This window comes from Pteronotus mesoamericanus, unplaced genomic scaffold, assembly GCF_021234165.1.
Source record: "Pteronotus mesoamericanus isolate MK-2021 breed Mesoamerican mustached bat unplaced genomic scaffold, CSHL_Meso_final contig_20, whole genome shotgun sequence".
Taxonomy (NCBI): Eukaryota; Metazoa; Chordata; class Mammalia; order Chiroptera; family Mormoopidae; genus Pteronotus; species Pteronotus mesoamericanus.
The window spans coordinates 501,346-515,119 of NW_026555085.1; the positions used below are offsets into that span (position 1 = coordinate 501,346).

At 42.1% G+C, this 13,774-nt stretch overlaps 1 protein-coding gene across 3 annotated transcripts in view; it reads right to left on the bottom strand.

Annotated features, from left to right (window-relative positions):
* Positions 1-12,844: 12,844 nt before the first annotated feature.
* The window catches only part of GABBR1 (gamma-aminobutyric acid type B receptor subunit 1), a 67,119-nt gene continuing 66,189 nt past the window's right edge, over positions 12,845-13,774 (bottom strand). For all 3 annotated transcript variants that reach the window (XM_054568993.1, XM_054568992.1, XM_054568994.1), the window contains one exon: positions 12,845-13,752. In XM_054568993.1, the coding sequence (XP_054424968.1) occupies positions 13,282-13,752 (471 nt within the window). In that variant the 3' untranslated portion in view covers positions 12,845-13,281. The remainder of the gene's footprint in view (positions 13,753-13,774) is intronic.

Consider the following 13,774-nt stretch of genomic DNA (forward strand, 5'->3'; position numbering starts at 1 on the left):
ATCCTGTACACTAAAATGTTGGGGTTCAATTCCTGGTCAGGGCACATACCTAGATTGTGAGCCCAATCCCCAGTCAGGGAACACATAAGAGGCAACCAATCAATGCATCAATGTTTTCTTTTCTTTCTCTCTCTCCCTTTCTCTCTAAAATAAAAACGAAAACAAAAACATATTTTTAAAATTTAAAAGGCTTTTACTTGGCAAAAGAACAATCAATAAATTAAAAAGACAACTTATGAAATAAAAAAATATTTGCAAACCATATATCTGATGAGGAGTTATCAAAATATATACCCAAAATATATAAAGAACATACACAACTTAAAATAACAACAAAAAAAACCCCAATTTTTAGAACTGTCAGTACACTTGAAGAGACTTTTTTTTTTTAAATCTGATTAAAAAAAGGACAAAGGATCTGAGTAGACATTTTCCCAAAGACACCAAAATGGCTACCAAGAACATGAAAAGTTATTCGACATCACTAATCATCAAGAAAATGCAAATCAAAACCATAGTGAGATACCACCTCACACCTATTAAGATGGCTATTATCAAAAAGACAACAGATAAATGTTAGCAAGGATGTAGAGACTCGTGCATTGTTAGTGGTAATGTAAATTGCTGAAACCATTATGGAAAACAGTATGGAGGTTCCTCAAAAAATTAAAAGTAGCCCTGGCTGGCGTGGCTCAGTGGATTGAGTGCCAGCCTGTGAGCCAAAGGGTAGCCAGTTTGATTCCCAGGTAGGGTACATGCCTGGGTTGCAGGCCAGGTCCCCAGTGGGCGGCATGTGAGAGGCAACCACACATTGATGTCTCTCTCCCTGTCTTTCTCCCTCTCTTCCCCTTTGTCTAAAAATAAATCAATAAAATCTTTTTAAAAAATAAATAAACCAAAGAAAAAAGTTAAAAATAGAGCAACCATGTGACCCAGCAACTCCACTTCTGGTTATACATCAAAAGAGATAAAATCAGTCTCAAAGAGGTATCTGCACTTCCATGTTCATTGTAGCATTATTCACAATAATCCAGACATGGAGAAGATGGCAGTGTACATAAACGTTAAGTGTGGTACTTGCATCCTCCCAAAACCACATCAATATTACAACTAAAATACAGAGCAATGCCTGAAATCTAGCTAAGTAGAAGTCATACAACTAAACATATGAAGAAAAAGTCATATCAAGAGGAAATGTGGATGAGGCTAGTTCCATACCCATGTATGTGGATAAAAATTGGGGAAGATATCTCAGCTGTGGAATGAGGAGTCCCAGGCCAACACCGGACCCCCAACCCAGGTTTCCAGGGTCAGAAAGAGAAGTTCCCATAACCTCTGGCTATAAAAAAAAAACACCAAAAAACTTAGATTCCAGCTGAATGAGACATAAGGCTGCTGGAGCCTCAGGCATTCCTCCTAAAGGGCTAGCAAACAGACTTACTTACTGATGGACCCACTCTGAGCTCCAGCACTGCGGAAGTACCTCAAAAGGTACCAGGGATACACAAGGAGGAAATTGTCAGAGCAAGAGCTGGAAGAGCAGCTTTCTCCCAAACAGAACGGCTGACAGAGGCCATTGTTTTGTTTTGGGGGGTTTTGTTTGTTTGTTCTTGTTGAGCCCTCCCCCTACAGAATCAGGTGGGCACCATGCCTGAGTCTAACCTGGCTAACATTGTTCCCTGCCCCATGCAACCTGTGAACCTATCAAAGACAAGTGGCTTTTCCATAGAAACTTCTCACTATTGCTATGGCCTTTTCTCTAGCCACAATCACCTGAACAAATGTAGGGAGATGACTAGATTAGAGTTGGATTTATATACAATAATAACTTATTCTGGGGAGTGTGGGAGTGTAACAAAGCGAATAAAGGCAAGAATGTTAAGAGTATGTGTGCCAAGAAGTAATTATAATGATTGACCAGGGACTCTAACCTAGGTAGAGAGAGAAGTGAAGACATGAGGGAGGTGAAGGAAAGTAATAAATTTCCAGGTGCCTCCTGAGAATGGAATTGAAAGGAGATGGATTAGAAATAATCTATGCGGACACCAAATTTATCAAGAATTATGATAATAGTGACTTCCAGTCAAGATGGAGGTGTATGTAAACACGGTTTGCCTCCTCACACAACATTAGCAAAAATTACAACCAAAATACGCAACACCTATCACCCAGAATCATCAAAAAATTGAGCTATATGCAAGTCTGACAAACAAGGAATTAGAGAAGTCACATTCTGAGGAGGGTACCCCATCCTGCAGAATCCCCCAGGGCTGCCGCAGATGAAGGAAAAATAAGTCATTCCACTCTCGGTCTGCCAGGAAAAGGGGGTGGCAATTCCCTCTAGTACAGAATGCCCCCAGCCCTTCTCTTGAAGTGCTTTTTATTGAGAACCATATGCGATATGCACAGGGGTATACAGTGTGCATACAAAGCTCACCAATCAATGTCAAAGGCTATGTTTACAGAAAACAGATAGAGATCATAGATAACAATTGAAGGAACACAGAGATTTGCCTCAGGCCAGGGTCTGGTAGACAGGGTGGTGTCCATTTGGCCCTGAAACCTGAGAAACTGATCACATTTTATGCTCGGACCCAAACCATCAGTACTCATAAACTCGAGGGCATTCTTAGTAAAGTTTCATAGGATTTAATGCATTCCTTTTCCAGGCCTGATTGTCCCTGGGAAACTGCCTGCTCCAGTTTAGGGCTGTACCTGCCTTTAGTATTGTTTCACTGACCTGGTCAGGTGGCCAGGCAGAGCAGCCAAGAGATAAGGAGACTTTTTTCAAGTAGAATGAGGACTCCAGCTATTACAAAGCCGAGGGGTCTTTTGCTCCTTCTCCATGTCCCCCAAGTCCTTCACTGGTGGCCCTTTTGTGACTGTGCCTGTCTTAGGTTGCCCCTTCCATTGAGGGGATCATTGAGTAACCAGCCATCCTCTGGTTACTCACAAGCAGGGCGATGTGAGGGAGGCAGGGGCTGTGCTCCTGCCAGGGGGACAAGTTTTGTCTCCTCAGTGGCCTATTTTCCCAAGGCCTCCTTGCTCAGCTCCAGCATTGGGGCCCTCTCACCTGTCGATGAGGCTACAGTCCCTGAAACCAGGTGGGATGGTTCCCAACAATATTCATCCAGATAGGAAGAAGGGACAGAGGCAGAGATGTAGAGACACAGAATGGCCAGTCCCACACCCACATGTGGCAGATAAAAATCAAGAGGGATATCTCAGGAATGAGGGATCTCAGCCACACACGAGACCACCCAGTCCAGGTTCCACTGTCAGGAAGATAAGTCACCATGTCCTCTGGCTGTAAAAATCAGTAGGGGTTGGGGCAGCAGAAGAAATTGAAGAATTCTCAGTCATCTCCTCTTAAAAGGCCCACTGAAGATTTAGGACTTACAAAGACTCACCCTCTCTGGTCTCTAGCACTGGGGCAGCAGCTGGAAGGGCACAGTGGCATACAGGGAGAAAATGAAGTCCCTGGCATCAGAGTGGGTGTTAAGGGACAGCTTCCTCCTGGACAAAGCACCAGAGTCCAGGCAGCAGCCATTGTCCCCTTTCTGAGCCCTCCCCGCACACAGAGCCACAAAGGAGCAACACCATATCTGAGACTTCATCAACCTGGTTCACATGGGTTTCACTGCCCTGGCAATTACCTAAGGCTGCACCCCATCCAGCTTACAGCTCTACTTTTCTACAATAGACCAAGACTCTAAGACAGGGAATCAAAGAAGTTCTACCTAATACATCAAAACAAACATAGGGAGGCTGCCAAAATAAGGAGAAAAAGAAATATGGCCCAGATGAAAGAACAGATCAAAACTTCAGAAAAAGGACTAAACAAAATGGAGATAAGCAAACTATCAGATGTAGAGTTCAAAACACTGGTTATTAGGATGCTCAAGGAAGTCTTTGCGTACTTCAACAGGATAAAAAAAAAAGACCCAGGCAGAAATGAAGTTTACACTAAACAAAATAAAGAAAAATTTATAGGAAATCAACAGTAGAGTGGATTAACTGAGAATTAAATCAATGGTTTGGACCACAAGGAAGAAAAAAACATTCAATCAGAACAGCAAGAAGAAAAAAGAATCCAAAAAATGAGGATAGGCTAAGGAGCCTCTGGAACAATCTCAACCATACCAGCATTTGAATCTTAGCAATGCTGGAAAGAAGAGGAAGAGCAAGGAATTGAAAACTTATTTGAAAAAACAATGAAAGAAAACTTTCCCAATTTGCCAAAGGAAACAGACATAAAAGTCCAGGAAGCACAGAGAGTCCCACGCAAGATGGACACAAAGAGGACCACACCAAGACACATCATAATTAAAAGGTGAAATGTGAAAGATAAAGAGAGAATCTTAAAAGCAGCAAGAGAGAAGGAGACAGTTATCTACAAAGGAGTTCCCATAAGACCACCAGCTGATTTCTTCAAAGGAGCCTTGCAGGCAAGAAGGGACTGGCAAGAAGTATTCAAAGTGATGAAAAACAAAGACTTACAACCTAGATTACTCTAGCCAGCAAAGGTATCATCTAGAATCCAAGGGCAGATAAAGTGTTTTCCAGTCAAGGTAAAGCTAAAGGAGTTCATCATCACCAAGGCTTTATTATATGACATTTTAAAGGGACTTATTTCAGAAAAAGAAAAAGATCAAAACTCTGAACATTAAAATGGCAGCAAATTCACAACTATCAACAATTGAATCTAAAAAAGACAAACTAAGCAAACAAGCAGAACAGAAACAGAATCATAGATATGGAGATCATTTGGAGGGTTATCAGTTGGGATGGGGAAGAGGGAGAATGGGAGGAAGTGTGCAGCAATTAATAAGTACAAACTGGTATATACAGAATAGACAGGAGGATGTTAAGAACAGTATAGGAAGTAGAGTAGCCAAAGAACTTATATGTGTGACCCATGGACATGAACTAAGGTGGCGGGATTGCCAGAAGGAATGGGGGGGTGGGGTACCAGGTAGAGAGGTGCAAAGGGGGAAACCCCTGACTACTGTAATAGCATAATCAATAAAATATATTTTAAAATATGAATTGTGACAGTAGCACTACTGAAAGAGGCGATGATGAGCCAGGGACAAAAATCTTCAGGGAATAAAGCATAGCAAAGGGGAGGAGGAGTCAGGTAACAGCAACAAGGAGGGAGTGTGGCAAAAGCTGACATGAGAGTCAAAGCTACATTGAAATTGAGAATGACTTAACCCTCACTACAACAACTTGCAGAAATAAACATTGTTTTTTCCACGTTTAACACAGGATGACACTGAGAATCACTAAGTTTAAGCAGCTAGCTTAAAATTGCTCACTCGGGGAACTCCTGCCAAGACAGAGATGTAGGTAGATATGCTTTGCTTGCTCACACAAACAAAAGAAGGACGACAACCAATTTAAGGACAAAAAACAGCCCAAACTGCCAGAAAATTGAACTGTACAGACCTCTACAACTAAGGAGTTAAAGAAGAAACATTCATCCAGACTTGTAGGAGGGGCAGAGATGGGCAGCTGGGGTGGAGAGGACACATGGCAAGGTGGTAGCTAGTGGACTAGATGGTCCCACATTTGTGTACCGATAATCAGGGAGGAACAACTGAGGAGAAAGACAAACCATGCAACCCAGGGTTTCAGCATGCGGAAATAAAGCCTCTAAACCTCTGGCTGTAAAAACCTCAGGGGGAGGATTGCAAGAGAATTCCCAGTCTCACAGGAGAGTCTATTGGACAGACCCATGAAGTCCTACAATGTACACAAACCCACCCACCTGAAAATCAGCACCAGAACAGTGCAATTCACTTCTAGGTAGTGGGGGAGGTGACTGAAATTGGGGCAAGAGCTGAGTAAGCAGCACTGTTCCCTCTCTGACTCCTCCCCCACTTACAGCACCACCAACGCAGAAAAGTGGGTTGCTCCACCCTGAAAAATATCTAAGGCTCCACCCCTGACAAAGTAACAGGCACACTGAGACAAAGAAAAATGACCCAAATGAAAGAGCAGGTCAAAACTCCAGAAAAAGAACTAAGGGACAAGGAAATAGCTTATATATCAGATGCAGAGTTCAAAACAATGGTAATCAGGATGCTCACAGAAATGACTGAGTATGACTGCACAATAAAGGAAGAAGTGAAGGTTACACAAAATGAAACAAAGAAAAATATACAGGGAACCAACAGAGAAGGGAAGGAAACCAGGACTTAAATCAATGATTTGAAACAGAAGGAAGAAATAAACATTCAACCAGAACAGACTGAAGAAACAATAATTCAAAAAAAATGAGAGTCTTAGGAACCTCTGGGACAACTTTAAATGTTCCAACATCTGAATCATAGAGGTGACAAAAGAAGAAGAGGAAGAGCAAGAAATAGAAAACTTACTTGAACAAATAATGAAAGAAAACTTCCCCAATCTGGTGAAGGAAATAGGCATGCAAGTCCAGGAAGCTCAGAGAGCTTCCCAAGGAAGTTGGACCCAAGGAGGAACACACCAAGGCACATCATAATTAAATTACCCAAGATTAAAGATAAGGTGTGTTGCAGTCTCTCTAGGCTGGACAGGTCCTCTTGGGGCTCAGGCAGATGGAAGAAGATGTGTGGAGCCTTGGGGATGCTTGACATGCCTTTATGTGGGAGAGTCACACAGGCACAAGTCCGGTCAGGGAAATCACACAGGCCACAAAGCCCATGTCCAAGTTGGTGCCCCAACTCCCCACCCTGTCCAAAGTTCCTATCCTTTTTATTCTAACCCCAAACAAAACAGGCAATCAGGCTAGAAGGTGAAGTAACTATCATGAGCTGTGCATGCGATCCTACTCAAGGCTACAGGGCAGTTTATCACACCCGGTGCTCAAGGCCATGAGATCCTGGCAAAAGCGTGTGGGAACACTGTTTTGTCAGACTCCTCCAAGGTTGTGAGGAGTTGCTCCCTCCGGTTACCCACACACGTAGGTGAGGGAGTCAGACCGCCTCCACGTACCCTACAAGGTGAGAATCTTAAAAGCAGCAAAAGAAAAGAAGACAGTTACTTACAAAGGAGTTCCCATAACACTATCAGCTTTCTCAAAAGAAACATTACAGGCAACAAGGGGCTGGAAAGAAGTATTCAAAGTCATGAAAGGCAAGGGCATACATCCAAGATTACTCTATCCAGCAAAGCTATCATTTAGAATGGAAGGGCAGATAAAGTACTTCCCAGATAAGGTCAAGTTAAAGGAGTTCATCATCACCAATTCCCTTATTGTATGAAATGTTAAAGGGGTTTATCTAAGAAAAGGAAGATCAAAACTATGAACAGTGAAATGATAACAAACACAACTATCAACAACTGAATCTAAAAAACAAAAACAAATACAAATTAAGCAAACAACTAGAACAGGAATAGAATCACAGAAATGGAGATCACATATAGAGTTATCAGTGGGGAGAGGGAGGGAGGAGAATGGAGGAAAAAGTACAGGGAAAAAGGGGCATAATTGGTACGTACAAAATAGACAGGGGGATGTTAAGAATAGCAGAGGAAATGGAGAAGCCAAAGAACTTATATGTACAACCCATAGACATGAACTAACAGGGTGGGGAGAATGCTGGAAGAGGAGTACAGCATGGGGGGGGTGCTAAAGGGGAGAAAGAAAGAACAACTGTAATAGCATAATCAATAAATATATACTTAAAAATAATAAATAAAGTCACTCATGGAATGAAATCTAAAAAAATTAAAAATTAGGAATAGAAATGATAGTGAGAGGAAATTATGTTGCCTATGCTCTCCACATATGCCAAGGACATATCACCCTAAAGACCTTTCCCTCCAAAATTTCCCCTTCCTAACCCTGGATAACTTCTCTCTGGACACCTCCATACAAAATATTAATCATGGGAGTGGTCTCCCCACAGCACCAGCCTCTCTTCTAAATAACAGAGAAAGTTGCCTCCACAGTTTTCTCTCTAGGGAGAGGACTCATCACCATTTTCCTCCCTCTCTACAACTGCCATGCCCTTTAGAATCAGGAAGCATATTTCTGTCTCCACCAGCAGCTAATGCTGACATACTACCAATACAAGACTCCAGGCCTTGCCTTGTCTATACCCCATTACAGGGTTCTCCAGGAAGAGATGTTACCAGCTCTGCCTGAGTCTCGATGCTTCACAAGACTTGGTCGGCCTCTTGTCCAAAAACATTCTATTCATTCCTCTGCTGACCCATCCCACATCTTCCTTCTGAGGTTCCTATCTCTGAGTCATGTGCCATTACAGAATTCAACAGTCATACATTTCATCCTTCTTTCATTCTTCCCACTGCCATTTCAAACCTAGTGGAAGCAAGAGATCAATTTATCATCTGGAAACTGAAGGCCTAATTATTAGTGCCAGAGAATGATACATGCAGGTAGGCTTTTTATTTCATTGTCCTCAGGAAAAAGTCATCTTACAAATAAAGGTCACATTCTAGAATACCAACTGAGATGTGGGGACACACTATAGAATACTTTTTATAACAGATTTGCCTTCTGGATGCTTGAGGGAGATTATGGGAGGTAGTGTATATGTATACACATGTGCTGAACTATGTGTTTGGGAATTTGTGCATACATGTAGTAAGGGTGCTTTCTGTGAGATTTAATTGTTGTGTGCCTATTTTCAGGGTTTTGCATGTTTGGAGGGCAGTGGTTTAAAGCTTGTCTGGCTAAACTCTTGATATGTGTCTATGTAATCACTGAATTAGAAAATTTGACTTCTATAACACAACATCTCTAGCACCATTGGACCATAACACTGAATGTAGCTTCTTGTACTTTATTAATCTCCAATATGACCCCAATGTTATAAAACCATCGAAAAATGGAGGTCAACCTTTGCATGTACTTTTATCCTCCACAGTCCCTAGTATAATAAAATAATAGAGTATGGTTTATTTTTTTTAAGCAAGGATCTTGGAATTAGTCAGATTTGGTTTGAAATTTGGATAAGCATTTACTAAGAGTGTGATCTTGTGCAAGTTATTTAACCTCAATTATCTTTCTGTCTTTATAAAATAAACATTGCCTAATTCTCAGGTGAGTAAAGATTGGTGTTGATATATGAAAAAGGACATAAATGTACATATTAGTCTGTCACTATCTAGTGTAGGACCCCTCTAAAAACCTGTTTCTTGATCTGAAATAAGGATAATAATAATTAACATTTATTACATACCTACTATATGCCACGCACTGTTCCATGAGCTCTATGTGTTTTACCCACTTAACCAATTCTATTTGAATATGAGGAAACTGGTCACAAAGAGGTTAAGCAACATGCTCAAGGTTGCTCAACTAGAAAATGGCAGCATCGAGACTCAAACTCAGACAGTCTGTCTCCCAAACCCTTGTTTTTAATCACAACAAGTAATACGTCTTCTGCCTAAAGAGGATAAAATGACAGAACTATATAAACATGATGCTTTGTTGGGTGGAAAATAGTTTTTTCCTTAAAAATAGAAAATTAGGAGATTGTAATTTTTAAAGTAAGAATAGTGAATATTATGCTTAAAAGAGTATATCTGTGTAATGATACCTGTCAGGAAACATGCAGTAGACAGATTTGTGTGTGACTTTCATCCATCATATTGCCCATTATGGTTTTTGTACCATTAGGAAATTTGATTCAGCATCATCTCAAGAGTTAAAAGATTCTGTGTTCCCTTTACATTTATTTGAAAATATTTATTGAAATCAGAGCCAGGAAGATGAGACAGGAAGTTTAGAGGTCATGTAGTTCTAAGTCCTTCTTTTACACAAGAAAACAGTGAGGTGAAGGGAAATAAAGTGACTTCCCCATTATCAAATAACTGGTCCAAGGCAGTTGTGCTAGGTAGAACCCGTTCGCCTGACTTCTAGTTCAGTGTTCTTTCCTCTACTCAGATACCTCTATTTAAAGAGTGTTACACATGTTCTGGTCTATGTTGATCATAATCATCACATTAGATTGTAAACAGGAAGAGCATGGATATTTGGAAGCAACCTAGGAGAAAGACTCATCATAGATGAGAACTCAATCGTCAGCAGTGTAATGGGTTGTATTAATAATAATAGAGCACCTGAAACAAGAAGGTGTTGATTATACCCAGCCTGGTTTATTGCATTTACTTGTAAGCACTACATAGTTTCAAAGAAGGGGTAGGGAAGCTCAGAGCAAAATTCATCTTCCAATACCTGAAGGGCTATCATGTGAGAAGGCAAATAGGTTTCTGCTTTCGCTGCTAGGAGTACAACCAGGTCCAGGTAGGGGCTGAAAGAAATCTGATATGGAAATCAGACAGGCTTGAGTGTAAGTTCTACACTGCCACTAGCTAGATGAAACAACTTAGCTTTTATGAGCCTAAGTTTATTAATCTATGAAATGGAGATTCTGTCTTCCTCCTGGAATCTGGTAAATACAGTAACTAAACTATACTAATATATGCCTATCTTCCTAAACTAAGGGTTCAGATCTGTAAATGAGATTGCAGTCCATATATAAGCATTGTATGAATTCCATCTCTTTCTCCCACGCGACCCCACATGTCCAGGTTTTCTTTTGCTTGTAAGGGATAATGTGACCCTTCTATATCTTGTCCTTCCAAACATTGTGGGAGTTTTTATCCTTTAGGCCAACCGCAGCACAGAAGAGCACTTCTTCTTGCTGGGTTTCTGCGATGGGCCCTCCCTCCAGCCAATCTTCCCTCTGCTATCTCCTGATCTGCTCCTGCACACATGCACTACTTCCTTTGTCGCTGGCCCTGGTAGAGGCGGGCTTCAATGTGAGCATGACGGTGCCGCTGTTGGCCAATGTGTGCACATCTCCAGAGCTGAGCTCTGCGCTGCTGGTCATCCTGGCTGCAAAGGCCCAGGACCGTGCGACTACAGGTGGCCACCCACTGTGCTAGCGGGGTCTCCTCACCGCATGTCTGCAGTGCTAGTTGGCGCTGGTTGGCGCCTATTGGCTGGGCGGCCACTGGCTGGGCAGCTTCACCAGTCTCTTGGCTCAAACGGAGCTCCTGGGAGAGCAAGCACTGTGCTCGCCCCGCCAGATGGACAACTTCATCTGCAAGCTGCCTGCGCTGCTTGGGCTGACCAGCAACAGCTGCTGAGATACCAGTGAACACCAAAGGTTCACTACCCACATGGTCATGCCACTGGTGCTGTCCCCGGTTATCTGGACTCATATGGCACCATGACCCACCCTCTGCAGGGCATGTGGTCCAGCGAGAATTGGAGGAAAGGGGTGTAGGTGGACGCATTCGGGTTCCCACCTGACAAATGTCTGTTTTTCCTACAACTTGGCCATCTGCACCTACCTGTAACCCACATACAGCTGCAACCAGGGCAGGGCAAGTTCTCTTTGCTTTTATACACGGTAGTCGTGCCAGCCCTCAATCCACACACCTACACCCTCAGAAATAAGGGAGTGAAGGCGGACAGCAAGGTGGCTACTGGGAAGTCCATCTGTGGAGACAGCAGGTTGGGCGGTGAGTGTGTAGGTGGAATAGGAAGAAAGTGTTACCACAGGGCCAAGGAGGGAATGTCCACTGGAAAGTTAATTTAGCCTTCAGGCCATTCATTTCTGTATGAGAATCTGCAAGATTTGTCCTCAGGAAGTCTAAGGTTAATAGGGGAAATTCCTTCCTCCTATTAAGAAATGTTCCTGTGCTGTGGGAAAATCCTCATATCCTGAATAGATGCAGGTTTAGAGATGGGGAAATGGCCCTTAGGCTTTCATATAGGCTGATAAAGAGAAAATGCATGATCTGGGGAAGACCTTCCCTATCTCAGGAGATACTGTAACCACCTCTCAAGAATCCATATGCTGATAAGATGACAGGTGACACAATGCTTAGCTTTAGCTCTCTCCCTGTCTGATGGAAGACACCATGGAAGATTCCCTGGTGTCTGCCATCAGAAATGTTCCAAATTGACAAGGAAATCATAGACTCTACCTTGCAAGAGACCCCACCCATGGTCCCTCATATAGAGAAATCAGTCCAATCTAATGCCCACCTAACCAGGTGACTAATGTCCACCACGAAGCACTTGTGCCATAAGTTTAATGAGAAACACCCATCAGTGTAGTTTGCACTGAGTGGGGTTAAGTTGAGAAACTCTTCTTTAAGGAAGTGGTTCCTGACCAAGTTTTAAAGATAAGAAGGTACTAGACTGGTAAAGAAGGAGGTAGACATGTCTTTGGTTGTGAGAAAAACATGCATCTGACCAGGAAGGGAACATGAGAGAGGGACAGTAAGACAAAGGTGTAAATTAAAGGAGTAAGATGGAGAAAGGGACACGAGTTCCCAAGAGAGAATGTGGTGAAGGAAGCAGAAAGGGAAAAGGTCCATCAGCCAGAACCTAGGCAGAGTGTTAGGGTCAATTCAAAGATCAACCCATAAACCCCTTACCCAAAATGATACCTCTAACCTAGAGAAGACCTCCTATGCCCTAAGGCAGGCAAGACAGACACCGCTCCACAATCCCCCACCTTTTAGAAAGTTCATTCCCTCCTGAAGCATCTATTACCAAGCAGCATTCCTCCACCCTCTAAGATAAAAACTCTCTAGATCATCAGAGAAAATATATTTCCATGCCCTCCATAATCCCCAGAAATTAGGACTAATTTTAATTGGGCATGGGACAGAGAGAGTACAAGGAGGTATAGTGTCAGGTTTCATTTTATACAAAATAGCTTTGAATAAGGAGAGGGAAAGTATTGTAGTTTAATTGAATTTCTAAATCTTTATTAATTAAATTGTGATCATATCAGATTAATTAATTCACTTCATAATGAATCATTTCACTATTCTCTATAAATAGAAATTCAATTTGGTTCAACAATTATCTAGTAATATTATAGGTGAAGCACTGGCTCACACACAGATGGAAACACAGAAATAAGCAGAACATTGATCCCAACCTAAAACTTACTATGTTTTTGGATAGTAAAGGAAACAGGAGTCTTTCTATAAATCAGAAGAAACTAAGAAAGTATTACTATGCAAGCTGGCTTTGAATGCTATCTCTAATATACCTTAAAAATTTATTTTCTGTTCTCAGGAATACACACAGTTCTACCACTTAATTATGTTAGAATCAAAGAATCATAGAGTTAAAAATTATTCGGCAGTCTAACCCCCCCCACTCTAGATCTAATCTTTCTATTGATTTCTTTCTCAATAATTTTGAGAAATCATCAAAGGATGTGGTTGGTGAGTAAGCTATAAAAGGAAATAAGCTCTTTTGCTCCTAATATCACCCTATCCCCAGGATAGTCACCCCCCAATGCAGTGGTATGTCAAGAAGAGTAAATTGCCCCTTCTGATGCCATAATTTGCCATGGTCTTCCCATCACGTAGTCTCTTTCCATTGCAAGTCACAATCTGTTTCTCAGGGGTTATACCAGTCTTGGTTTCGATCATCTCTTTCACCTGGGCCACTGAGCTGGACCTTCGCACATGGAGGAGGTGCCTCTGGCCCTCATCACCTGACTCCACCAGAAATAAGGGCACTTCCTCATCGCTAGGCTTCACCACCTTCAGGGTGAGATGGATGGTCATCTCCTTGTCAATACCATAAGATGATAGCTTCCTGAGAGGCTTTAGGGTCTTTGAGCCGAGCAGAAGGACCTGATCCTGCACAGGAACTTTGGTCTTAGATCGGACATGTTCATTGATCTTCTTCACTCTGTCATCCAAGTTGGCAGTGAAGGTCATTGATTCCCATTCCTCAGAATGAACATTCACCTGGACAATTAAGGCCAAGAGA